At 37.7% G+C, this 25,977-nt stretch overlaps 2 protein-coding genes across 2 annotated transcripts in view; one reads left to right on the top strand and one right to left on the bottom strand.

Annotated features, from left to right (window-relative positions):
- Positions 1–2,651: 2,651 nt before the first annotated feature.
- LOC134651699 (organic cation transporter protein-like) lies at positions 2,652–8,175 on the bottom strand. The gene is made up of 7 exons (XM_063506800.1): positions 7,997–8,175; positions 6,727–6,925; positions 6,367–6,467; positions 6,004–6,155; positions 3,160–3,786; positions 2,897–3,082; positions 2,652–2,809 (listed from the first exon to the last, which is right to left on the bottom strand). Exons 1-7 carry the CDS (start codon positions 8,173–8,175, stop codon positions 2,655–2,657), a joined length of 1,599 nt encoding a protein of 532 aa, XP_063362870.1. The 3' UTR covers positions 2,652–2,654.
- Positions 8,176–12,653: 4,478 nt separating this feature from the next.
- The window catches only part of LOC134651470 (structural maintenance of chromosomes protein 3), a 30,108-nt gene continuing 16,784 nt past the window's right edge, over positions 12,654–25,977 (top strand). The window contains exons 1-13 of the mRNA XM_063506582.1: positions 12,654–12,754; positions 12,867–12,981; positions 13,303–13,442; positions 15,371–15,529; positions 16,251–16,376; positions 16,939–17,106; positions 17,865–18,110; positions 18,572–18,801; positions 21,380–21,589; positions 22,933–23,032; positions 23,600–23,746; positions 24,510–24,668; positions 25,738–25,896. Coding sequence (XP_063362652.1) covers positions 12,740–12,754; positions 12,867–12,981; positions 13,303–13,442; positions 15,371–15,529; positions 16,251–16,376; positions 16,939–17,106; positions 17,865–18,110; positions 18,572–18,801; positions 21,380–21,589; positions 22,933–23,032; positions 23,600–23,746; positions 24,510–24,668; positions 25,738–25,896 — 1,974 coding nt within the window. The 5' untranslated portion in view covers positions 12,654–12,739. The remainder of the gene's footprint in view (positions 12,755–12,866; positions 12,982–13,302; positions 13,443–15,370; positions 15,530–16,250; positions 16,377–16,938; positions 17,107–17,864; positions 18,111–18,571; positions 18,802–21,379; positions 21,590–22,932; positions 23,033–23,599; positions 23,747–24,509; positions 24,669–25,737; positions 25,897–25,977) is intronic.

Raw genomic sequence — 25,977 nt, 5'->3', positions numbered from 1 at the left:
ATAACTCCACGGCCGGCTTCGGCCACGGCGACTGCTGTCAACTCCGTTGCTGTCGCTGGTGCGCTCGCAAGTGGCTGATGTAGCCGATCTTTTTAGTAAATGTTCGCGAACATTGCGGGCATGTGAGCACACCGTTGACATAATTATAGGGAATTGCCGCAGGTGGTCTGACTTTTATTTTATCACGCTTGGTATCAAGCTCCAAGCGCCGCCGAGATTCAAAATCGGTTATCTTGGCATTTAGTGCAGCCCGCCATTCCGTACGCACGGCTTCCTGCTGCTCCCATCGCGACGGCTCTACGCCACACTTTTCCATGTGACAGATCAATTAAGCCCCAAACTAAGTAAAGCTTACAATGGGTATTGTATTACACGTATTATATTATCGGTATTTTATAACTGCTATAATAATGTCATAAACGAATGTGGCATTTTTGGAAATAAATGAACAAGAATAACGAAACTATCAACTTATTAATATAGTGTGTCTGTGTCAAAGGACTGTCTTATTTCAAACATATACAGAGAGAGTCATACTATCTTTGTGTTAAGCCGGATTCCCACGGCCTGTTTTTTCACAGATCTGACCGCGCCTCTACAGGCCGAAGATCGTGGGAACGGTCGCGATCGACGAGGCCTGTCGTCACCCGTTCGATCCGTCGGGAGTCGGTAACTTCAAAGGCGCGTCGCGGCGCGGCGCGACGGTGCCTGTAGGGGCGCGTCGTCGTCGGTTCATTTCACCTGGGACAGCGCACAGGCCTCGTCAGATGCGACCGTTCCCACGATCTGTCGGCCAGTAGAGGCGCGGTCAGACCTGTGAAAAAACGGGCCGTGGGAAGCCGGCTTAATCAACCGCACAGGCATCCACAGGCCTGGCGCGGTCCGGCCTGGCCTGTAAAGAACACGGGCCGTGGGAAGCCGGCTTTACACTAGTACTAGCACGGCGGCTACGGGTGCTAACCCAAAAGAAAAGGATAAGTATAGTTTTTTTTGTTCCTATTTACTGACAAATTGGTTTGACCATCTACACCTGCTTTACTTACATACTTCATACCTATTTAAAAAACGATGTCATATTTATACCGAGGTTGTCCTCAAAATGGCCATCGCACAATAAAGGATGACTCATGCTAGACCGGACCGGGGCCGGGCCGGCGCTTCGTTATCTATGGAAAGCATCACGTGATCACTGATCAGCCCTCATTTAAATAGTTCTCAAAGTAAACTATTTTTTTTACACATTTTCGGTTGTCAAACTTATTTGTCTCTTTGAAAAAAATCCGCTTTAATTGACTAAAAGATTTTTCAACTTCCATTGATGTAATGGGTGGATATCGGAAATATGGAAAATGATTAACGTTGAAGGGGCACTTATCGAAAACATGACCATGTCAATGTTATTATTTTGTCAAGCACTAACAACATGACGTTCGTGCTAGGAAAATCTCTAGGTCCGTTAATTTTCTGTTTTGAACTTTTTAGGTAAGGATAACTAGGTATATCTGATCATATCATAATCATAATCATTTATTCCAACCATGAACCATTTTATTATCTACAATCATGGTCACGCTACATCATCTAGTTTATAAATATAAAACTTCTTTAAGCGTTATGATATGACATCATTTTTTATGAAGAAAAAAAAACCGGAAGGAAATTAATACATGAACTTCATTCCTTCCAAGTTTCATTCAGTTTATATTAAAATATACTCAAGACATAAATTTATAAGGCAAGATATCTTCTATAGCTAGTACAGCACAGCCACACGACATCAATGCAATATGAATATATGATATCCACCTGATGTGATGTGACACCGTCAAGTTATCTAAATTGTAATACAATTAATCATAAATTAACATAAACCGGAATATCATTTAACTCCTAATAGGTCACTTGATCTTAAAGTGGTGGAACCCTTTTCTAATTCTAATACCTATAATTAATTAGCATGAAAAATCATATTTTGTAAATTCGATGTGACAAAACAATACTATTTTTGTGAAATGTATTTATTTAAACTGATTTAAACATTCTTACAATACAATTTTAGACGATGTACTTATTTAAAAACTTTAAAATTCTTAAAATAAACGCCTTCACGGAAATGTCAGAAACAATAAAATGAATTCGCGACAGACCCCTTATAAATTTTGATTTAAATTGGTATGCCTTCTCGAAAAGTTTTTTTAAATGCAATAATAGGCTACCATAATGTGGCTGGACATTACGGCAGCCTTTTATTGCTAGACTGTTTTGCATTAAAATAGCCATGGCAAATAAGTAGAGTCTGCAACGATTTTGATAGCACACGCTGGGCAAGTGTTATTATAGAAGTTTGACGTTTTAAATAATACTTGCACTTATATTGTTCTAATTCTACCAAACCCATCAAACCTAATAAATGAAAGCATAATACACTGTACACAACGATATTAACTGTACTCAATAAGTATAATCCATATTGGATTTAAGTGCCCTTGATGGATATTTGCTGTGAGTTACCGTCATGTAAATGCAAATTACGAATAATGCATATATATAGCAATATAAAGCAATATATAAAGCAAGTATTAAAAGCGGCCAATATGTTTCAAAATAATACTCCTATTTTCAAAACTTTACAGGTAAGTGTGTCAGTTAGAATTTCATAATCTCGTAGTCATTTTAGATTTGTATGCCTCTACTTGTTGTATAGTATCAAACATAGGTAACGTTTTAGTCTCTGGGGTTAGTTGTACTAATAAAGCAGACATGGTCGCCAAGGCAGCAAATAGCATCGATGGCAGGGCAGGAAGTACGTCTATCTGAAAATAGAAATAAAATATTTTTATTCTAATTACTACTTGTATTTGACATAATTATTTTATAAAAACATAAAGACTATAACTTACAAATAACATGGTGAAAGGTGATAAAGTACTGCCGATTCTTGAAAATGTATTACCAAATCCGGTCAAAGATCCTCTTACGCTGGTAGGGAACAATTCTAAGCTGTACGTGAAGAGTCCAGTAAAACATAACGCAGTTCCAATTTTCCCAAATAGAAACAGTGACAATTTTAGCCATATCATCGCTGTAATAAATCAAATATGTATTAACTATTCAAACAATACTTGTTTAATATTTTGAATAATTATTTTAAAGAATTACCGTCGGGGGTAAACGCCTGTGCCAGTAAAAATACAGCGCAGAAGATAAAGCCGCATTGTAAAGAAATTTTTCTACCATATTTTGGAAAGGTAAAATATGCTATGAAATCCCCGGGAAGCGATGCCAATGAAGTCAGAAGAAAGTTCAAGTATTTATCTCCTGGTAGATATATAGATTGCATAGCAACGCCATAATATACTAATCCACATGTGAAAAAACAAAACGAAACAACAATGACACGAATCATTATCTCTTTGGAATTAATGATCTCCTTAAAGCCTTTTTTTTCTTTTTGAGATGCTACGTTAAATTTTGACCGCAAATCATCTTCACTAATATTATCTATCTCTTCATTCGATAATGTCAGTTTATTTATTTTGGCAATTATTTTATAGGTGTTTCTTGCTTCAGAGGCCTTTCCTTGTAACAACTGCCATCTGGTACTCTCATGCAGTGTAATTATGTAAGCAATAAATAAAATAACAGGAGCGTATGTTGCTAGTAATAATGCCTTCCATTGTTGAAATCCCATTGCTAGAAAGCCAAATAAGACTTCGCCGACGTATGTAGCATACGAGAATATAACACCAGTTATGACTCTTTTGGTCTCGCCACCAACTTCAATCACTGTAAGTAACATAAAATAAGGACATGTATTTAATTGAAACTCAGTGTTTTAATAGCAAAACCTAGGGGCTATAAAAACTGAAATCGAATTGAGCTGGTTGCTGTTGAATTAAAAAAAAAACATTTGGTTTATATAAATGTTTTTGGTTTATATAAATGATTTGCCATGTATAGTAGAAAATCTTTGTGAAATAGTTCTTTTTGCTGATGACACATCATTACTTTTTAAGGTTGATCGGAAATCTACCGATTATAGTGTAATTAACAGCACACTCGTTAATGTACTTAACTGGTTTACTATGAACAATTTGCTTCTTAATGCTAAGAAAACCAAATGTATTAGATTTTCTTTGCCGAATGTTAAACCAGTCGATACTAAAATACTTTTGAATAATGAATGCTTAGAGATGGTAGATAAAGCTCTGTTTCTTGGTTTAACATTGGACAAAAATCTACAATGGAGTCCTCATATCGGAACACTGGCTAACAAATTAAGTTCGGCCGCTTACGCCGTGAGGAGAATTAGACAACTGACTAATGTTGAAACAGCTCGCCTTGTTTATTATAGTTATTTTCATAGTGTAATGTCATATGGTATTCTGGTTTGGGGCAAAGCAGCTGACATACAGACTATACAGTGTGTGGCCTACAACACGGGCGAAAAATTAAAACGTAGATTCTACTCCTCAAACAAGACAATGTTTGTTCAGCGACTTTTAAAAATAACTTGTGGTTTGTATTTTAAAACACTTTAAAATTTATTCGAACACGCAATGTATTACGAAATTGATTATGCCTGTACGGTGACAAGACTGACGGGCAATGTCAATTAGACGGAATTTAAAGTACATTGAAAATATTATTTAGTTTGTTTGAAAAAGGGTCAATTTTAAGACTACATAATTTCAAAAAGTTGTAGAACAAAAGTTTCATTGTTTGAGGAGTAGAATCTACGTTTTAATTATTCGCCCGTGTTGTAGGCCACACACTGTATTTGTCTTACAAAAGAGAGCCATTCGTTCTATATATAACTTAAGAGCGCGTGAATCATTAAGAGAACTTTTCAAAGAAATTAATATTTTAACTGTAGCTTCCCAATACATATATGATAGTATTATTTATGTTATTAAGAATCTAGACTCCTTCACTAAGAATTCTGATGTCCATATCTTTAACACTAGAAATAGAAATAAGCTTGCTATCAGAAAGTTTCGTGTCCGTAAAGTACAAAAGTCATTCGTTGGGCAATGCATTCATTTTTATAACAAGTTACCTGAGAATGCTTTAAGATTACCCTTTCCAGCTCTTAAGAATTACTTAAAAAAGTCATTGATGTTAAAAGCTTATTACAGAGTCGAGGACTACTTGACAGACAAACATGCATGGTCCAAACCAGAAACTAACTAATAAAAAGTAGTAGCAATTAAAAACATTGTATTATGTATAGAGTTATAGGTGACACAGCTCAGGTAAGCAGGAAAGCACATCAAATATTATATGTTGGTAATTAATAATAATCAATCAGATTTATATAATATGTTTTCCCATTTCTTCTAATAACTTTATTTTCTTTTCCTTTTGTAAGAATTTGATATGTTTTCTGAAAGAGCTACGATTTTGTATGATTCCATGTACATATGTATATTTTCTAAATCAAATTTCTATTACACCTTATGTGTATAATTGCATGAATTCTATAGTAATTTAAATTGTATTTTTTCCCTTATTTTCTCGTAATGCATGTTAATTATAAGATGTAATTATTTTTGAAAAGATGTGTCCCGCCGAGTTTGTTGCCGGTCCCATATTGGGATACCCTCCTCCAATTGAGGGGGGATTTAAATCTTCTCGGGGCAGAGGTGTAGGGTTGGAGCCGGTCTACCTAGCTTTATTTGACGTTCATAAGCGCATTGTAATTATGCCTACTTGAATAAACTATCTTTTATCTTATCTTATCTTAACATAAATTAAACCATAAACATAAATTAGCAACACTATTATTATGACGCACGATAGCGATATTGCTAAAAATAGCAATGTGTTTCATAAATTATTGGTGGTTAATGGTTTAATCACAGACTACATAATATAATATGTGATTATTTTATGATTTAATTACTAATATATCTGGCATACGAGTGAGTGTATTGGTATACATTTTTGGTAAATTTTTCGTTCTAATTCTAATATTTAATTAACTAATGTTAGATAACTTACTCAATACGATGGCTACAGTATACAGCCCAGATGAGATTAATGATTCCAAAAATTCCAATCCAACGTAAACATAAAAGTTGGAAACAAATAACTTTAACGATCCGATTGATCCCCCGATTGAACATAAAATAAGGATTGGCTTTCTTCCGAATCTACAAAAATGTAATGGTTATAACTGATTACAGATGAAATAGGTCGTCCAAAATAAATAGGGTTCTTAATTAACAATTTTTGAAAAAAAGAAATGTTTTCGGAAATTAATGCTCTAAAGCAAAAAACTGTCAGTGTATATATTATCTGCACGGCCAAATATTTTTCCTTATCAGGTATATATTATTTTTAAATAAAAAAAATGCTTAATACCTGTCTGCCATCCAGCCCATTATTATCATTGAAAATATCATTCCGATATTATGGGCACTACCTATTAGAGGAGGCTTCCACGATGTGCATCCTATATCCAGCTGCAAGGCATATGCAAAATATGACAGGCATATTATGTCTCAGCTAGTTATTTTTATTTATAGTATGTAATAAAAAACATTTATTCCGACCTTCTCATGTAAGTTTTAGTGCATAAATTAGTGATAATACGCATGAGCAGTTGTTGAAGCAAACTAAAGGGTTTATTTTGAGAGACATGAGTTCTTAATTATTTTAATTTTTTCGTTAGTAAGCGTGAGGTAAGCTAATTCTCTTTTTATTGTTATTATTGATAATTACCTCTGAAATTACTGAGTTACTATGTTCGTAAATCCATTCGTCACAATCTTTAAATTCCACGGCCATTTCATTTAAGCAAGTTGCATTACTTTGCGATAAATTAAATATTGGCCTGACACATTTTATATCTTCTGATTCAGGCCACCATCTGGGCATTGTAGAATTGGCGTCTTGCCCATCACACTCAGGAACTCGACATCTAAAAAGACAAAGATAATTTATTTTTCAAACATGAGTAAATTAACATAGAGATGTCATGTCACAAAGTAGTGCTCCCTACTTTGCCTCTCACCGTGCACAAATATACATAGTATACTTACCTATATATATTTTATATACTGCAGTCTGCCTTATACTGCGTGCCTTAAAGTTTAAAACTGAATATTTCACTAATTACTAATAATGTGCATTGAACTTAAAAACTACCTTTTATAACACTGATTTAAACTTTCACGATTTTTACACATTAAATCGATAAATCGAATATCGTTAGTGTTGTGTGTCGTCAGAGTGACATCCCTAGTGCGCAAAACGTTCAAGCGGATAAACAAGACCAAGTGCGGGTAGTTCGAAAAACTCGCGCGGTTAGACGATGCTGATGTCAACTTAAGCCAGTCTTCTCCGAGACCACGGGGACAACGCCGTCCTCGAAACGTCGGAGGTAAATCTTAAAACTTAGATACGCGATTAAGTCCCGTTGTATAATTTAATAATACCTTTTATAAAATCATTAGCCTAAAAAAACCATTATGAATTGAATCTGAATTGAATATAATGTTTCTAGTAATAATTTCTGTAAATATCAACTAAATGTAAACAAATTAATACTAAAATAAATAGTAGGACATTAACACACAAATTGACTAAGTCCCACGGTATCAGTAAGCTCAATAAGGCTTATGTAAAAAGCAACAAAATAATGTTTTGATTGAGTCATGAAATTGGATCCTATTTTTTATTTAAGAGAAAGTAGCTTAATTTATTCGCATATTATTGCAAAAAAAATTGTTCTCATTTATACTAAATTAATACTAATTAGACATGTCTGTATGTTATAATATAACGACCTAGCAGTAAAATTTGTATGGTTATTAGTTGTCACGATACTCATGAATCAGTTCCACCATCTACTTCTATATGTCCATTAAGGCTTTTTAAAGGCTATAAGAATTACAAATAGTTTTAAAATTACTTATCAACAAACGAAAAATTACTTATCCAAAATCAAGCACAGGGTACATAGAAAGTAAAATTAATATCATGCACGTACCTGTAGTTAACTTTTTCGGCTACAAATATATAATTCACATTCATCATTGCGACCAACATCAAAGGCAAACAAATGAGAAAATACTGAATAGTTTGAAATCTGCCAAAGGTACTCAATTGGCAAAAAATATCTGTACAAGGCTCGTTCTCACCATTCTTGCAATCTACAGTTGTGGTCATTTTATATTTTTATATATGAATTTGTTGTTTAGCACCGTGCGGTGTAATAAATCAATAAATTAATAGTTTTTAAATGAATTATCTACACAAATTCTATGTAGGTATGATCCTGACGGCACCGATGCGCGTTTGATACTAAGTTCAACGTGATCTAAGCTTCGCAACGTTATATTAATTGGCATCAATTCATTCATGAAACAAAGCAGTTATAATTGCGTAAGTTCTCAACTCATCACAGTATATGTATACTTATCCTAAAATACTATAAATCAGCCAGTTTAATACGCCGGAACCTATATATTGCACAGAATAAGTCATAGTATTTATCATACCTATTGTTGAGCGTGTTCAAATATTATATCAAGTGATACGTATTACTATTACCTACGTGATTACTGCGTTATGCATATTATATTTACATACAAAACTGAAAGTGAATAAATTCAGTTTTCGCATGCAAATTTTGCCATGCCAATATGTAATTTTAACATCATTTACACACGGAGGGGCAAGTGATTTATATCACAACAATAATTTGTTTCCATCCAAAAGGAGCTCGGGTTACGCTTGTTAACCTTATCCAAAGAATAAGTGTAGACACTTAAGGCGCTAGACGCCGTTTTTGGCCGAAAACTCTAACATTCTAGAGTCTATATCTTCTTAACGGTTCAACAAAAAAATATGAAAAAAATATATATGATTTTACGTTTTATGTACAACATTTCCAACGTTTGACTTGTTCCCTATCACTTATAGTTTTTCCAAAAAAGGAACATTACGACAGCCCGTTTTGCGACTAACTTTGCCTATTTCTAGTAAACGGTTTATTCGATTAAAGTTATTTTTAAACTAGAATAATTGTTTTAACAGATACTACAAATGCAACGTAGAATAATGTTAATAAATAATATTTTTTTTAAGAAATCGAATATTTTTCAACATTTTGTGCGTATGTAGCTCGAAAAAGGCGTGGCCGGCAGTCGTGTGCTAGCTTTGAGACGAGGAGGCTGTGTCGCTCGTCGCTCCGTGCCTTCCTTGTATTCTGCATGCTTGTTCTGAGCCGAGGTGCAACAAAATTGGAGTTATTGTGGCCAAAGATTAAATAACTGCAGAATGTTGATTTGGTTGTGACGCGCTTTAGCGCGCGCAACACGGTGTTTCGCAGCCTATTATTACGAACGTAATGACAATATTTCCACTTATGTTTGAGAAAGCTTCATTTGAAATATATAAAAAATGTTTTCGAACATGCGCCGACATATTGCCATTAAAATTTAACGTTATTAATAAAGTTCAATTTCTAAAAAAAATTGATCAACATTGGCAATTTATGTTGTAGGTATATATGTACTATAATAGTTTGATTCAGAAACCATTACATTTTTAGGATTGTTACTCATTAAAATTATGTTAGTTTATTAAGTAAATCTGGGGGCACGGCAGTGCCCCCGCCAAGTCGAGCAAAAAAAGAGGCCGTACCATCCTTTTCTCGAAGCGATTCAGGCCATTTTCGACGTCCTGTAATTTTGTGCTGGCTGAAGCTAAAACCCTGAATTTTCAGTAATAGGGCTAAACATACTTAAGATATATTCTTAAAAAACATTCAATTTGAACTAGTAGTTTAAGAATTATTGTACGTCAAAGTTCCTTATTTTCGACACTGACACACTCACTCACTCACTCACTCACCTACGATCATCATAATTCTAAGGTACTTCTAGTATATCCACAAGCTTCAAATTTTAAATATAAGTAGTTTTTAAATTTAATTTTAAAACCTAAAAATATTGCAATATCAGTCACGTTTTAAAGATCTAAGAACTGCATAAGTAAGTTTGTAATCCCATATAAATATTTGCTATTACAAAGTTACTGTTGCAGTTCCTACAAATAGTAGGTAGTAAAGTAAAGGTACACTACGATGTACGATGTGAGTATGAATGAAGATGTGTTTCTTTATGATATGTGTATACATAGTATGAGTACCCGAAAAGAAGGACTGTCTACAAAAAGAGATGAGATCCCATCAAAAACATTACATGTAAAAAGGTGCAAGTCTCGCAACGCTTCTACTACAAAAAAGTTTTGAGATGTAATGTGAAACCAAGTCGGTTATTTTAATCAGTGCCAGGGGGTGTTAAAACTGTATCAAATATATATCTTTAATTTGTAATACATATAATGACTTGGCAATCGCACGGCTGCAAACAAAAGGTATACGAGTATAGCGCCAACTGCACGCCTCTGGGCTGTATCTTATTCTTTGAACCTCGTGGCGGTGCAGCGATACAAAATTCACGTACGATCGCAGCGAGCGGGGTAAGCGGGTGGTGCGGGTACAGAGCGCTTAGCTCCGCCCTGACGCTCAAGGGCATTGGGCCTTCCAATCGTCTTAAGTAAACATTTAATTTTATCTGACTTAATAACCCTGAGATTAATAACAGGATTTTCTTACGATAATTGCCTTCACCAAAGGCAATCGACTAATAATAGTTCTAATAGTTATTCGTGCTAATAATAGTTATTCGTGCTAATATTAATACCCGAGCAAGCGAAAGATTCCAAAATTAAACCACGTCGCTACGCTCGTGGTTCGAAAAATGGAATCTTGAGCGTTGCGAAGGTTTCAAAATCGATACTAATTTCGATGTGATCTAAACTACGCGACGATCAATAAAATTGGCATCAACCACAGATCATATAATTGTCAAGTTAGATTTTGCGCTTACCTAAATAAAAATAAATTACAAGCGATTTCAAGGACTTTTGGTTATTTTCTTAACAACGTTCACAAAAATAAATATTCAAAATAGATTAATAGTTTTTATTAAATAAATTAATTGGTTCACCCCGGAATTTCTTAACAAAAGCTAAGAATTTAAAAATTCATAACTCGAAAACTACGAAAAATCGGCTAACATACATGGAGTATAATCTGATAGCCTACGATGTGAGGAATCTAAAAAAAATTTTTGGAATTCGAGGTTTGGACCACCCTGTATAAGAGGTTAACCTGCAAACGAATCACCTTTGGTAAGCGATTACCGTCACTCATGAAGACCCTCAACACCAGGGGGTTGTAAGTGCATTACCGGCATTTTAGATGGAAGGACCCTCTTATCTTTAAGGTTAGAATTTGTCCGGAAACATAATTAATAAAATTTAATATGATTGTACCATCGCTCACACTGTTAACTGTATATCGGTGGACCTTATGTCTTTTGTAATAAGGCCTACCGAGGCTAGCTGAACTTAAGGTAATAAAAGTATAGGTAATGAAGAAATAACCTAAGAATAAGAATAAGAATAAGAATAATTTATTTATAATAAAATAGGTAGGCAATCACAAAGGTGTCCGGTAAGCACCAAACTAGGCTGAGCCTGTATCTTGGGGCTTACAAAAGAGTAGGTAACATACGGTAACTAAACCTAATTAAAATGATGTGTGAAAGAGGGTGATAAGGTGTAAGCTTTTAGGGTGTGTATATGTGTGTGTGTGTGTGTGTGTGTGTGTGTGTGTGTGTGTGTGTGAAAGGTGTAGGAGAGCGAGTAAGGACTAGATGATGACAGACCTAAACATAAGAACGTATTATATTTTCCGTATCATTGTAGGATAGGGTCACAAACCATTTTTTGAGTTTAGATTTAACATTTGATAAAGTACACGTTTTTAGATCGATAATTTTGCAAACAGAGTTATATATAAATGGGTGCATATGGGAAGCAAACCTCTTGGCGTGAGATGTATGGACAGCAGGTACCGGGACTCTATATATACGTCTGCTCAAAATGAGGTCTCTTACCGGTAAATTTGTAATACTTTTATGAACTCTACACACTGCGCTGAAAATAAATAATTGTCTGACTCTGAGGATCCCCGTTTCATTATACAGCAAGTCGGTAGGAAATCTAAAAGGTTTAAACCTATTGTTTAAGTATTTCAAACACCTACAATAACCTACAAATTGAGTAGAGTTAGACCAAGAAAAGTCTGCAACGATTTTGATAGCACACGCAGTGCAAGTTTTATTTTAAACGTCAAATTTCTATGGAATTATGACGTATAAATAACATAAATAAACATAGGGCCGCAAATCGAACTTTCGTCATCTGCCTCTCTATCGCTCTTGCTCATTTTGAGAGAGGCAGAGAGATTATATTTTAGACATTCGCGGTTAGCCTTCAGTTTTTATTAAAATAAATATTGAAATATTTATTGTATTGAAAATAAAATAATGATATTTAATGATATTGTCCAACGCTAGTCAAGTCTTGTCACTATTGCTTATTCTGTGGTCTTGTTGCTGAATGGCTAATGACAATGACCCAGGCATGACCAATTGACCTATAAAATTTTTTGGTTGATCAACATTATTTTCTGTGATTGGTGGAAATAGTTGTTAAGCATACGAGTAAGTGAGTAACAACCATTGACATGCGACTGTCATTTGTCATTGGAAAGGAAACATTTTCGTGAATTTCGTGAACGCGCGTCAGGCAGGAATGGCGCCCTAATTGTAGATAAATGCAAATTACTTATTAATATTATAGGAAAACAGCGAAAATGCATATAAAACAGGTAACAAACCTCATCACCGACTTAGTTTCAATCTTAAGATATGGTATAAATTGGAGTTTATCGGTTTAGTAAATGCTAGAAATGTGTTACCGTGTAATGTTATTGTTTACAGGTGATAATTCAGGGTTTTAAGAGTTATCGCGAGCAAATCGTTGTAGAGCCCTTCGACAAACGTCATAATGTCGTAGTTGGGCGTAACGGTTCTGGAAAAAGCAACTTTTTTCACGGTAAGTTATAAACATTCACTCCAATATCACGGTTAAAAGTCAGCGATTGATTTCTTGTCTCATGATCACTATGGGATAAGAAGATATCACTAATGTTAGACAGATGCGTGATGGCAGCTTGATTGCCCCCACTTAAAAATCTTAAAATCCATTGCCTCTTGATGTCACAGCCTGTCCTGCTGAATGCTCCAATGTACTGATGTTGTACATTCAGCATTAAAAGTAGCAGATCATAAATACTTTTGGCGCGTTCTTCCATCTGCTGCTGTTGGTGCTGACTATACAGGGTAGCAAGAGATTTATATTTTGGCTTTGTTTCAGCCATCCAGTTTGTGCTGAGCGATGAGTTCTCACATCTCCGTCCGGAGCAGCGATTGGCTCTGCTTCACGAAGGCACTGGACCGAGAGTCATCTCTGCCTTTGTGGAAATCATTTTTGACAATTCAGACAACAGGATACCAGTGAGTATTGTATTGTCCTCTGTTTTGTTTTGCTAAGTTTAGCAAAAAAGATCTTAGTCATAATAATAATTAAGCCAAAACCAGCATAACTATCAGACCAAAACCGTAGTTAAGTGGTAGAACTAGTGACTCTGCAAAATGTATTGCTGGGGAAGGGAAACAATGGGAAAATGTTAACTGTCATGGGACTACATTCAGGGTTCGAAAGGATAATTATTAATGATATTTATCTTGATAATTGTCGTGATTTTTATGCCTGATAATTATCTATGTGATAATAACCTAAAATTTAAAACCTAACATATAAAAAACACCCAAATATATTTTTTACTAGGGTAATTCCGGGGTAGTTGGCCATAGTTTTTTTAGAATGCGATAAAAAAATAAGTTTACATGTAATTAAAGAAATCTTTATTTCTTCATAAACTTTGATTAATTGACTTTCGAAAATGGAGCAAACAAAAAATTATTTCTATTGCGATCAGCTTGAAAAAATGTTTAAAAAAAAATTACAATTGGCCATCTCTCCCGAGGTGTCCGGGAGTAATGACCATACCATTACAGGAGAGATGGCCATGCCATAACTCTTAATTTTGGTATTGTTTATTTTTAATTTTTATTTCCCTAGTCCCTTTTCTTCTCAAGACCCCGTTTACACCACAGAATACCAGCAAACAGCACACTCAATGCAATCATGGAGGAGAAGAGGCTCGTGATATTTTTTCCCACACCTGCAATAGTTATCTTTCAAAATTAACTCCATTTTCCTTTTTTATTCGTTATCATGCATAGGGGGACATCGTCACTGCTATATGATAACCTTTGGAATACCTAATTCGTGATAGATACATCTTCATCACTGTGTGCCTTCACGGCCATATGGCCATAATACCCCAAATTGAACTGGCCATCTCTCCTTTTTTTCCGGGGGAGAAGACCACGCCTAAAATCAAAACAAATTGAGACTCGAGCTTCATTCTTATTTAGTTTAAAACAAAACTACAACCGTATACTTTGCACCAAAAGCAAATAACACCATTAGAATAAGACACTAGCATCACCACCATGTAAAATATGAACCCTCTAAAAAATATTTGCACTAGTCAAAACAATCAACAAGGATTTTATGTACTTCTACATTTTTTTACTCCTAAATTTTGGCCATATCTTTGCTCCCAAGCATGACGTGAAGCGTACTAAACAAGAACTAGCGACATCTAGCCATCAGAACCATGAAATATTTCGATGGGCAATCTCGCCCTTATGGCCATCTACCTCGGAATTACCCTATCTAAGAATTCAAAGAAAATAAATATAGCGCCATCCATACCTGGGATAATTATCCGATAATTATCAGACTATAATTATCTGGATAATTTCGGACCCTGACAACATTCAAGCACTATTTGACCCTTAACTGGTCAATGGGTTAAAGTTACTAATGAGTCCTATAGCCGCTAGGGCGGCGTCACAATCTTGCACAGAGTGAATAGTCTTAGTTGTTGATACATGGTGGTGATCAGTTGAGAAGGAGGCTGGCTCAATTGGATTCAGCTGGAAAGAGCTGGAAGTAGCCGCTCAAGATCGCGACAAATGGCAGATTCTTCTGTGAGCCCTATGTCCTTAATGAGTAATGATCGGACACCAGTAACATTTTATGTCATTTTGACGTCTAACGTAATACTCTTTACCTTTAAACAAGCAATTAGTCATTACGTTGGACGTCAAAATGACATAAAGTGCTACCGGTGTCCGATCATTAGTAATGAGGGATAACAGGAATACATCATCATCATCATGTTAAAGTGTTATTGTTGTTAGGCTATATAAAACATGGTGGGACTTGCATAAACACTTCAACTCCACTTCTTAACACACAAAGATAACATGCCCTGTGGGACTTAATATATGTAAAATATTACTTGCAGATCGAGAAAGATGAGATCTTCCTCCGCCGCGTTATCGGGTCAAAGAAGGACCAGTTCTTCCTCAATAAGAAGGTTGTGCCGCGATCAGAGGTGCTCAACCTGCTCGAGAGCGCCGGCCTGTCCAACTCCAACCCTTACTACATCGTCAAACAGGGAAAGGTAATGAACATTTTTACACAAGGACTTAACATTTGTGATATTGGGTTGCACATTGCTCTAGAATTGATGGCCGTTGGGGCGATTTACAGTGAGCCCCTTGTCCAGCAATGTGGGTTTTTTGACCGATCCTTACTGTAGCAGTTCAATGGGGAAACACAGTAGGAGTATTGGGAACCTTAGGTCGAGGTATGATTCAGTGTGAGTTATTTTAGATTTTGTTTAGACAGGTGCTCCTTTGCTCCTTTTTACAAGTTTTTATTTACTTTCACCTGTCCCGTTGTCTGTCTGTCTGTAATCAAAACTTGCAAGTTAAAATTGACTCACTTCCCGGTTTCCGATGAAGCTGAAAATAAAATTAGCATATGTGTGTAAGTCAGGTGACAATGCAATATTATGGTACCATGGAGCTGATCTGATGATGGAGACAGGAGGTAGTCATAGGAACTCTGTGATAAAACAACGGAATCTAATTGTGTTTGGGGTTTTTAGAATTGTCTCAATGAGTATTAGTTGGCTGTGGAAAAAAAAGTACAGTCAGCGATAAAACCTTGTACCAAAAATGAAATTTTTGCCAAAAACGTATTATGTTTTTGTTTTGGATTGTTTACTGCTAATTTGGTAGATAGATTATAATTTATATTGGTTTGGTCATTGATAAAGTCCATGTCAAACTCGACCACCGTGAGCTTACAACTGAAGTTATCAATGTTTTTTTTTTCAGATCAACCAAATGGCTATCGCCCCAGATTCCCACCGATTGAAGCTGCTCCGAGAAGTCGCCGGCACAAGGGTGTATGACGAGCGCAGGGAGGAATCTGTCACCATACTTAAAGAAACCGTCGGAAAGGTATATCTCTGACTAGAATGTTTTAACTATTAGACGCCACGAATGCCTAGTCATTGTGGCTAGTGAATTTATCTCAGAGCGTCAAGGACGCTATAAGTCTTATGCCGTAATTTGTAAATGTTCTATTCCTACTTTTATTTAAGGTGCATATTAGCTTGTTTGCACTCATGATGTTGGCGTGTGAATGACACTATCACTACATAGTATAAAACAAAGACTGTTCCTATGTATGCTTAGATCTTTAAATCTACGCAACGGATTTTTATGCGGTTTTTTAATAGATAGAGTGATTCAAGAGGAAGGTTTATGTATAATTTGTTAACCTGTGCGAAGCTGGGGCGGGTCGCTAGTTGAATATGTCACCGTAAAATTGTAAACACTCGTCAGATTATAATCTCGCTAGTTACATTATAAACTGACGGTAGGGAGATTATAATCTAACCTAACCTACGTTAGATTATAAACTAACGGGTTCACAATCTTACGGTGACAAATATAAAGGCATGTCCATTTAGTACAACTTTTCCATCAGCCTTCTAATTTCAAAATATTCTCTTTCCAGGTGGAGAAGATAAACGAGTTCCTGCAAACAATCGAAGAGCGTCTGAAGACCTTGGAAGAGGAGAAAGAGGAGTTGAAAGAGTATCAGAAGTGGGATCGTTCGCGCAGAGTGCTAGAGTTCATCATACACGACACAGAGCATCGAGAGAACAAGAGGAAACTTGAGGAGGTATTCATGGCAACATATATACACATTTTACTATTCACATGTAGATTATTATTATTATTATATTATTATAAGATGTAATTATTTTTGAAAAGATGTGTCCCGCCGAGTTTGTTGCCGGTCCCATATTGGGATACCCTCCTCCAATTGAGGGGGGATTTAAATCTTCTTGGGGCAGAGGTGTAGGGTTGGAGCCGGTCTACCTAGCTTTATTTGACGTTCATAGGCGCATTGTAATTATGCCTACTTGAATAAACTATCTTCTATCTTTATCTTAACTAGACTCATTGCAGTAGTTAGGTTCACGAATGGGTAATAAATGTCAATGACGGTACAGTATTTAACTTCACTCCGTACCAATGTCAAGTCGAAGGTTGGGAATTTATCCTCGTGCCGCCCAATGTACATTAGGATGAACACTCAGTTTCGATGGAATGTAAATTTTAATTAAAAACAAACTAGGTTGCATTTCATTTCGTAAAATTTTCGAACAAATGAAATTCAACCTAATTGAATATACAACAAGCTTCTAACTTCCTTGGCTATAATTTTGTATGGAGGGTGGCACAAGGCTATACTTTGCCTTGTCTTATGAGTTACCCGGAACTTTTGTACGAAATGTCATCTATAATTTAACAGTTAAAGATAATTAATAAACTACTCATGTTTGTAGTAAATAAAACAGTAGTATTACAGAATTTCATCAAACATTTTAAAATATTTTTTTTAGCTGAGAATCAAAATATGTTTCCTTCTTACAGCTGGAGAAAATACGTTCCAACAGTGGCAAAGAACAACAACATTATGCGGACATGGTCAGAGAGGCCCAGGACCATGTGAGAGAAGCGAGCAGGAAACTGAAGGAAGCACGCAAAGACGTAATGTCGGCGCGTGAGGAAAAGGACATTTTGTCCACCGAACAGCAACAGTTACTGCGGGAGAAAACCAAACTGGAGCTTGGCATCAAAGATCTCAGCGATGACGTTGATGGAGACAATAAGTCTAAGGTAAAATATGTGCTATTAAAAGTTTCTGAACATAAATGCCAATTGCAAATTCGCATACTGCGAAAACCCAAATCCATGATGGAAATAGTCACATCACAAAGTAGTTTCATGCGTCCATAGGCTGCGGTGACTGCTTATCATCAGGCGGGCCGTATGCTTGTTTGCCACCGTCGTGGTATAATTATCTCTTTTGCACAGTATACTGTTCGAGGAGTAAGGATAGAAGCCTTGTTGAATTGTTTATAACAAATAACAATTCTTGAATTTTCCAGTCTGCTAATATATGGGGCATTATCTATGAAAAGGGACCTTATTGTCGATGGCGCTTACGCCGCACAGCGTCACGCGGCATGAATTTATATCGGAGCATCGTTAATAATGGCGTAAGCGCCATCGACAATAAGGCCCCTTTTCATAGATAACATCACAAATGTGCTTGATACGACATTTTTTTTAAACAGGAACGCGCCGAGGCCGAATTAAAACGTCTAAGACAGCAGATATCAGAGAAGGAGCGTGAGCTAGAAGCCCTGAAACCTAAATACGAAGAAATGAAAGCTAGAGAAGAGGAATGTACTAGGGCATTAGCGCTCAACCAGCAGAAGAGACAGGAGTTGTACGCAAAGCAGGGGCGAGGCACGCAGTTCACCTCCAAGCAAGACAGGGATAGATGGATCGAGAAGGAACTCAAGTAAGTATATTCGTGTAGTTAATCCCGAGAAGGTAAGTTGAGTAGGTAGGAGATGGAAGGCCCGGGAGGAGGAATGCACCAGGGCATTAGCGCTCAACCAGCAGAAGAGACAGGAGCTGTACGCAAAGCAGGGGCGAGGCACGCAGTTCACCTCCAAGCAAGACAGGGATAGATGGATCGAGAAGGAACTCAAGTAAGTATATTCGTGTAGTTAATCCCGAGAAGGTAAGTTGAGTAGGTAGGAGATGGAAGGCCCGGGAGGAGGAATGCACCAGGGCATTAGCGCTCAACCAGCAGAAGAGACAGGAGCTGTACGCGAAGCAGGGGCGAGGCACGCAGTTCACCTCCAAGCAAGACAGAGATAGATGGATCGAGAAGGAACTCAAGTAAGTATATTCGTGTAGTTAATCCCGAGAAGGTAGGTAAGTTGAGTAGGTAGGAGATGGAAGGCCCGGGAGGAGGAATGCACCAGGGCATTAGCGCTCAACCAGCAGAAGAGACAGGAGCTGTACGCGAAGCAGGGGCGAGGCACGCAGTTCACCTCCAAGCAAGACAGAGATAGATGGATCGAGAAGGAACTCAAGTAAGTATATTCGTGTAGTTAATCCCGAGAAGGTAGGTAAGTTGAGTAGGTAGGAGATGGAAGGCCCGGGAGGAGGAATGCACCAGGGCATTAGCGCTCAACCAGCAGAAGAGACAGGAGTTGTACGCGAAGCAGGGGCGAGGCACGCAGTTCACCTCCAAGCAAGACAGGGATAGATGGATCGAGAAGGAACTCAAGTAAGTATATTCGTGTAGTTAATCCCGAGAAGGTAAGTTGAGTAGGTAGGAGATGGAAGGCCCGGGAGGAGGAATGCACCAGGGCATTAGCGCTCAACCAGCAGAAGAGACAGGAGCTGTACGCAAAGCAGGGGCGAGGCACGCAGTTCACCTCCAAGCAAGACAGGGATAGATGGATCGAGAAGGAACTCAAGTAAGTATATTAGTGTAGTTAATCCCGAGAAGGTAGGTAAGTTGAGTAGGTAGGAGATGAAAGGCCCGGGAGGAGGAATGCACCAGGGCATTAGCGCTCAACCAGCAGAAGAGACAGGAATTGTACGCGAAGCAGGGGCGAGGCACGCAGTTCACCTCCAAGCAAGACAGAGATAGATGGATCGAGAAGGAACTCAAGTAAGTATATTAGGGTAGTTAATCCCAAGAAGGTAGGTAAGTTGAGTAGGTAGGAGATGGAAGGCCCGGGAGGAGGAATGCACCAGGGCATTAGCGCTCAACCAGCAGAAGAGACAGGAGCTGTACGCAAAGCAGGGGCGAGGCACGCAGTTCACCTCCAAGCAAGACAGGGATAGATGGATCGAGAAGGAACTCAAGTAAGTATATTCGTGTAGTTAATCCCGAAAAGGTAGGTGAGTTACTTTTGGTTTGTGATTGGAATCTTATGGTTTTCTGCCTTAACACAAATAAAATAGAGTGGATATTTAAAACACACCACAATCTAATTTTGCTTAGGCTGTCCCGACATTTTCCACATTTCGATTTAGTTTTTTTTCTATCTGGCGTTCCAACCCGAAATTAGGCCTAAAGTTTTTGGCAAAAATTTCATTTTTGGTACAAGCTTCCTAGTTCCTATGGCCACCTCTTGTCTCCATCATCAGATCAGCTCGATGGTACCATAATATTGCATTGTCACCCGACTTACATGTGTATGCAAAATTTCAGCTCAATCGGAAACCGGGAAGTGGATCAAATTTAACTTGCAAGATTTGATTACAGACCGACAACGGGACAGGTGAAACTAAATAAAAGCTTGTAAAATAGGTTAGTTTTTCTCCAGATGTTTTCCTCCAACAAAAAATGACTCTTAAAACGGTGATGGTGATCAACAATTTCGTAGAGTCGCCATCAGCCATCAGATATATGAGATAATTCCGAGCGGCTAAGGTTCTCACAAATTTTTGAAAACTCATTGATACGAACCGGGGCTCAATCTGACCTCTTGTCAGTCTAATCTATTAAAAAAACCGCATCAAAATTCGTTGCGTAGTTTTAAAGATCTAAGCATACATAGGGACAGACAGACAGCGGGAAGCGACTTTGTTTTATACTATGTAGCAGGGATGTTGCGGATGCCGATTTTTTGACATCCGCGGATGCGGATGCGGATATTTAAAGTCTCACATCCGCGGATGCGGATGCGGATGCGGATGTCAAGATTAGGTACTTAGAAAACGTCAAATATCACATTTTTAGTATTATTTCATTAAAAAAAAAACGAAACGTTTAGTATTTGAGCAAGAATATAGGTGCGTTATATTTACTAAACAGTAACTTGGCCGACTTTTCTGGATCTAGACGATTTCGTTATAGGTAATGACGTAATTTCCTAGCACTTACGCCGCCGCTAAGACATTCCTGTACCGACTTGTTCGACATCCGCATCCGCATAAGCTCCGCATCGATTTTATGCGGATGCGGATGCAGATGCGGATGTTGAAAATAATGCGGAAGTTCCGCGGTTGCGGATGCGGATGCGGATGTTCGCAACATCCCTGCTATGTAGTGATTAAAATCTCTTTCCCAGGTCTCTAAGCAAGCAACTGAAAGACAAGAAGGAACATGAGAACAAGCTCCGAGAGGACCTCCGCCACGACGGGGTCAAGTTAACAGACCTCGAGAAAAAGATAGAAGAGACCACGAAAGAGATGGAAAGACAGCGGATCGCTATTGATGAACATAACAAACAGTATTATGAGTGCAAGAAACGGAAGGACCAAGAGCAAAGCGCTAGGAAGTAAGTTGAGTAAATACATCGTTGAGTCTTGCTCAAGTTTGGCAGTTCGAAAACGCCTTAAATATATAAATACTATAGGAAATAGGGATGACACATGTTGAATTTTATAACGAAATCTAGTAAAATAGATAGCAAACAAGCAATTTATCACAATAATCTGGATATTAAAATAAAACATGGAAATGTTACAAAAATATAGGACCTGAAAGTTACAAAATTTAAGTTTTTTTTAAACTTCCAAAAACGATAAAAGTAAGGGTACCATTCGATTCCTTACATTTAATAAAAAAAAAAAATTGTATAGCAACTATATACATAAACGCAATATTTCACCGACAAAAACGCAATTTTCTTGTTTTGTCCATACGACAAGATGGGCTCTCAGAGACCTTGACGTCACGTTCATTTATCGTTTTGTTAAGGGCGTTTCGCGAGTGAAGTGCGACTGTCGGCCTTTGACTACAATTTCTGACTTTTGTGTTACTTTAACGCAATGGGTCCCATATAGACATTTGATCCTAAAAACAAACCCGATCGATTAATACCATAAATGAAAATAAGTCATGTAGCCTATTCTTACACAGATTGACTAAGTCCCACAGTAAGCTCAAGAAGGCTTGTGTTGTGGGTACTCAGACAACGATGTATATAATATACAAATACGTAAAAATACATAGAAAACACCCAAGACTCAGGAACAAATATCTGTGCCCATCACACAAATAAATGCCCTTACCGGGATTCGAACCCAAGACCGCGGCATAACAGGCAGGGTCACTACCCACTAGGCCAGACTAGTCGTCTTTAAGAGTCTAATAATAATTATATCAGATAACTTCTTAGAGGATATAAATACATGGTGTCTCTGACTATGGGGCTTAAAATCCAGGGCTTGATTTTACTCGCTAAACTGAGCTACTTTTACTATGGGACCAACCCTAAAATCGGGGAAAATTTTTTGGCTTTTCCATAGATTATCTGATCAGCCAAAATGTATGAAAAAGTAAAAAAAAATTTCGGTATTTCGGGGTTGGTGCCATACTAAAAGTAGCTCAGCTTAGCGAGTAGAATCGAGTCCTGGATTGAAAGCCCAATAGTATAACCAAACGGAGTAGCCATTAACAGGCGTTCCCCTCTGTCGAAAATAGGCGGCCAATGGTCATACACAATGTATGGAGTATGGACTGACGTTTATCCAACAAGGCTATTTTTACGTTACGTATGACATTTGACGTGCCCCGCAAAAATCGGCAGACTGTTTTGTACAGAAAATTACAGACAAGGCGTCTCCGTTTGGTTATATCCTCGAAGGGTAACATCGTTAATTGTTAATTTGATTGCAGTGAACTGTGGCGTAAAGAAACTACTCTGACGCAGAATCTGTCATCGCTGAAGGAGGATTTGGCTAAGGCTGACCAGGCTTTGCGTTCCATGGCCGGAAAGGTATTCATTCAACTTTAAACCATATGCACCTGTGTAATAAGATACAATAGTTATTTGTTTTACAAGGGGGCAAAGTTGTTGTTTAACCGCTCGTGCTAATATTGATACCCGAGCAAGCGAAAGATTCCAGAATTGAACCACGAGCGTAGCGAGTGGTTCGAAAAATAGAATCTTGAGCGTTGCGAGGGTTTCAAAGCACGAGGGTTAAACAAAATTCGCCCCCGAGTGAAACACAAAATTTTTCACCACACCAACCCGAAGCAAATATTAAATGTAAAATATCAAACAAAATCAAACTAAATCAAATTCAAATGAATGGTATTAAATATTTATCATCCAAAATCATCATTTAAAAATCAATTCTACCAGCAAACATAAGAAAACAACTCAAAATTTGCATTTGATTACTTTGCCTCACACAACCTCACTTTGCATTCACAAATAAAATGCAACTTTGCTATCGGTTTTTGAAGTGCAAAGTAAGCCTTTCCGAGCTGGTGTGGTGAAAAATTATTATAAGATATAAATTACACAAGCGTTATTAAAAAAAACAATTTTATTTTGTAGCCCATTCTAAACGGACGGGACAGTGTTCGCAAAGTGCTAGAAACATTCCAACAGCGAGGCGGGGAGTGGGCCAAAATTGCCACGCAGTACTTCGGGCCCGTCATCGAGAATTTCACGTGTGACAAGACCATATACACTGCTGTTGAGGTTAGTAGTGTCCTTAACTTCTAGCCCATACGTCAAACCTTGCCAAGCAAAATGAAATTTTATTTTGTCAACACAAAGTTCAAATTAGAATGGAACAGGAGACCTTTTTATAGGTCTCTGGGCGGCTAGAGGTTAACTTTATTGTTATATTTGTAACTAATCCGGTATTTAATTTTGCAGACAATAAAGTCAAATCTGTACAACTTAATCTCAGGAATCCCTTCGACTTGATATCTGGTGAATAGGGTTGGTCCAAAAGTCTTAATATTTATTGTGATTTTAAAACTTAAAGGTCGCATTTTGGCTCAAACAATATTGAGCCGGTGGGATTCGATACGTTAAAAAATTGAATATTGTTTAAGTTAACGTATCGAATCCCACCGGCTTCAATAATATCAGGAATATTTTTCATGACTATTATATGTACTTCATTCTGAAGACATAATGTAGAGACTAGACTTTTAATCAGTAATATGTGACGTCCCACGGGTAAAGGTACCTTATGGCCGTTGGCGCTTACGCTATTATTAACGCCGCTCCGGCGCCGCGCGCTATTATTATTGCGGCGCTATGCGACGTAAGAGCCAACTGCCATAAGGTACCTTTTACCGTGGAACGTCACATATAATCAGTCAGTCAGTCAACAGAATAGGCATGGTGGATCGGGAAATTTCATCCATCATTTGTTTTTACATCTTTCCAGTTCCTCTTCTCCAATAAAAAGCAATTTAAGAGAAATTTCTAAGCCGATCTTTTGTTATAGGTGACAGCGGGTAACAGACTGTTCCATCACATAGTGGAATCCGACACTGTAGGGACAAAGATCCTAAAGGAAATGAATCGTCAGAGTTTACCAGGAGAGGTTACCTTCATGCCTCTTAACAGATTGCAAGTTCGAGACATGATCTACCCTAACGACAATGTAAGTAACACATCATCATCTTCCTCGCGTTGTCCCGGCATTTCGCCACGGCTCATGGGAGCCTGGGGTCCGCTTGGAAACTAATCCCAGTAATTGGCGTGGGCACTAGTTTTTCAAAGCGACTGCCATCTGACCTTCCAACCCGGAGGGTAAACTAGGCCCGTATTGGGATTAGTTCAGTTTCGTCACCATGTTTTCCTTCACCGAAAAGCGACTGGTAAATATCAAATGATATTTCGTACATAAGTTCCGAAAAACTCATTGGTACGAGCCGGGGTTCGAACCCGCTACCTCCGGATTGCAAGTCGCACGCTATTACCGCTAGGCCACCAGCGCTTCTGTAAATGTAAGTAACACAGTATATAGTATTATGTAACATAGTGGAGTTGCACAGTTGACATCGTATTCATCGTATTGACGTAGGTAACACAGTGGATGTGGACACCAATATCCTCAAGAAAATGAACCAACTTACAAAGACAATCAACTTTATGCTTCCTAACATTTTGCAATTGGTCTACTTTTATTACAATGTAAGTCGCACAGTTGTGCCCGTAACAAAATGGAGTCACTCGATGGACGTCAAAGTTTCAATGCTCTGGAGATTACGACTCGACTCGAATCGACAACTTACCTTTTTCTATCTACTAATCTGTGAAAAGTGTGAAGGAGACGAAAAAAATTCGGCTGGCGCGGTTTTCCAATTAGGTAGTCCCGTCAGACGAGTAGGGATCCCTCTAAACAATAAAAACTTGTTTGAAACAACCTCACAAATAACTTATCATAATACCATTAAATCCTACCGACCGATCTGGCCTAGTGGGTAGTGACCCTGCCTGTGAAGCCGCGGTCCTGGGTTCGAATCCCAGTAAGGGCATTTATTTGTGTGATGAGCACAGATATCTGTTCCTGAGTCATGGTTGTTTTCTATGTATTTAAGTATTTGTATATTATATATATCGTTGTCTGAGTACCCACAACACAAGCCTTCTTGAGCTTACCGTGGGGCTTAGTCAATTTGTGTAAAAATGTCCATTAATATTTTTTTTTTATATCCTTTTTTTTTCAGAACGCTATAGCCATGGTGCAAAAGCTGAAATACGACGCGAAGTATGCGAAAGCGATGAAGTACATATTCGGCAAGACGCTCATCTGCAGGAACTTGGAGTGCGCCACTGAACTAGGCAAGCAGTTCCACCTCGACTGCGTTACGTTGGAGGGTGACCAGGTAATTGTCAAACTCTTAAGAGCCAACAGGAGTGGTCATTTCTCCATACAAACGTACTCGACTGTTTCCTCCGTGGGTTTT

The sequence above is a fragment of the Cydia amplana genome, chromosome 10, assembly GCF_948474715.1.
Source record: "Cydia amplana chromosome 10, ilCydAmpl1.1, whole genome shotgun sequence".
Taxonomy (NCBI): Eukaryota; Metazoa; Arthropoda; class Insecta; order Lepidoptera; family Tortricidae; genus Cydia; species Cydia amplana.
This window is presented reverse-complemented; position numbering and strand designations above follow the sequence as displayed.

Bases quoted from the DNA above. Each gene is read 5' to 3' on its own strand.
- LOC134651699 (XM_063506800.1), bottom strand. From the start codon at position 8,175: ATGACCACAACTGTAGATTGCAAGAATGGTGAGAACGAGCCTTGTACA. The intron at 6,156-6,366 runs GTATTAAGCATT...ACATTTTTGTAG, and splicing joins ATGGGCTGGATGGCAGACAG to ATTCGGAAGAAAGCCAATCC. The intron at 2,810-2,896 runs GTTATAGTCTTT...ATTTTCAGATAG, and splicing joins TTTCACCATGTTATTTGTAA to ACGTACTTCCTGCCCTGCCA.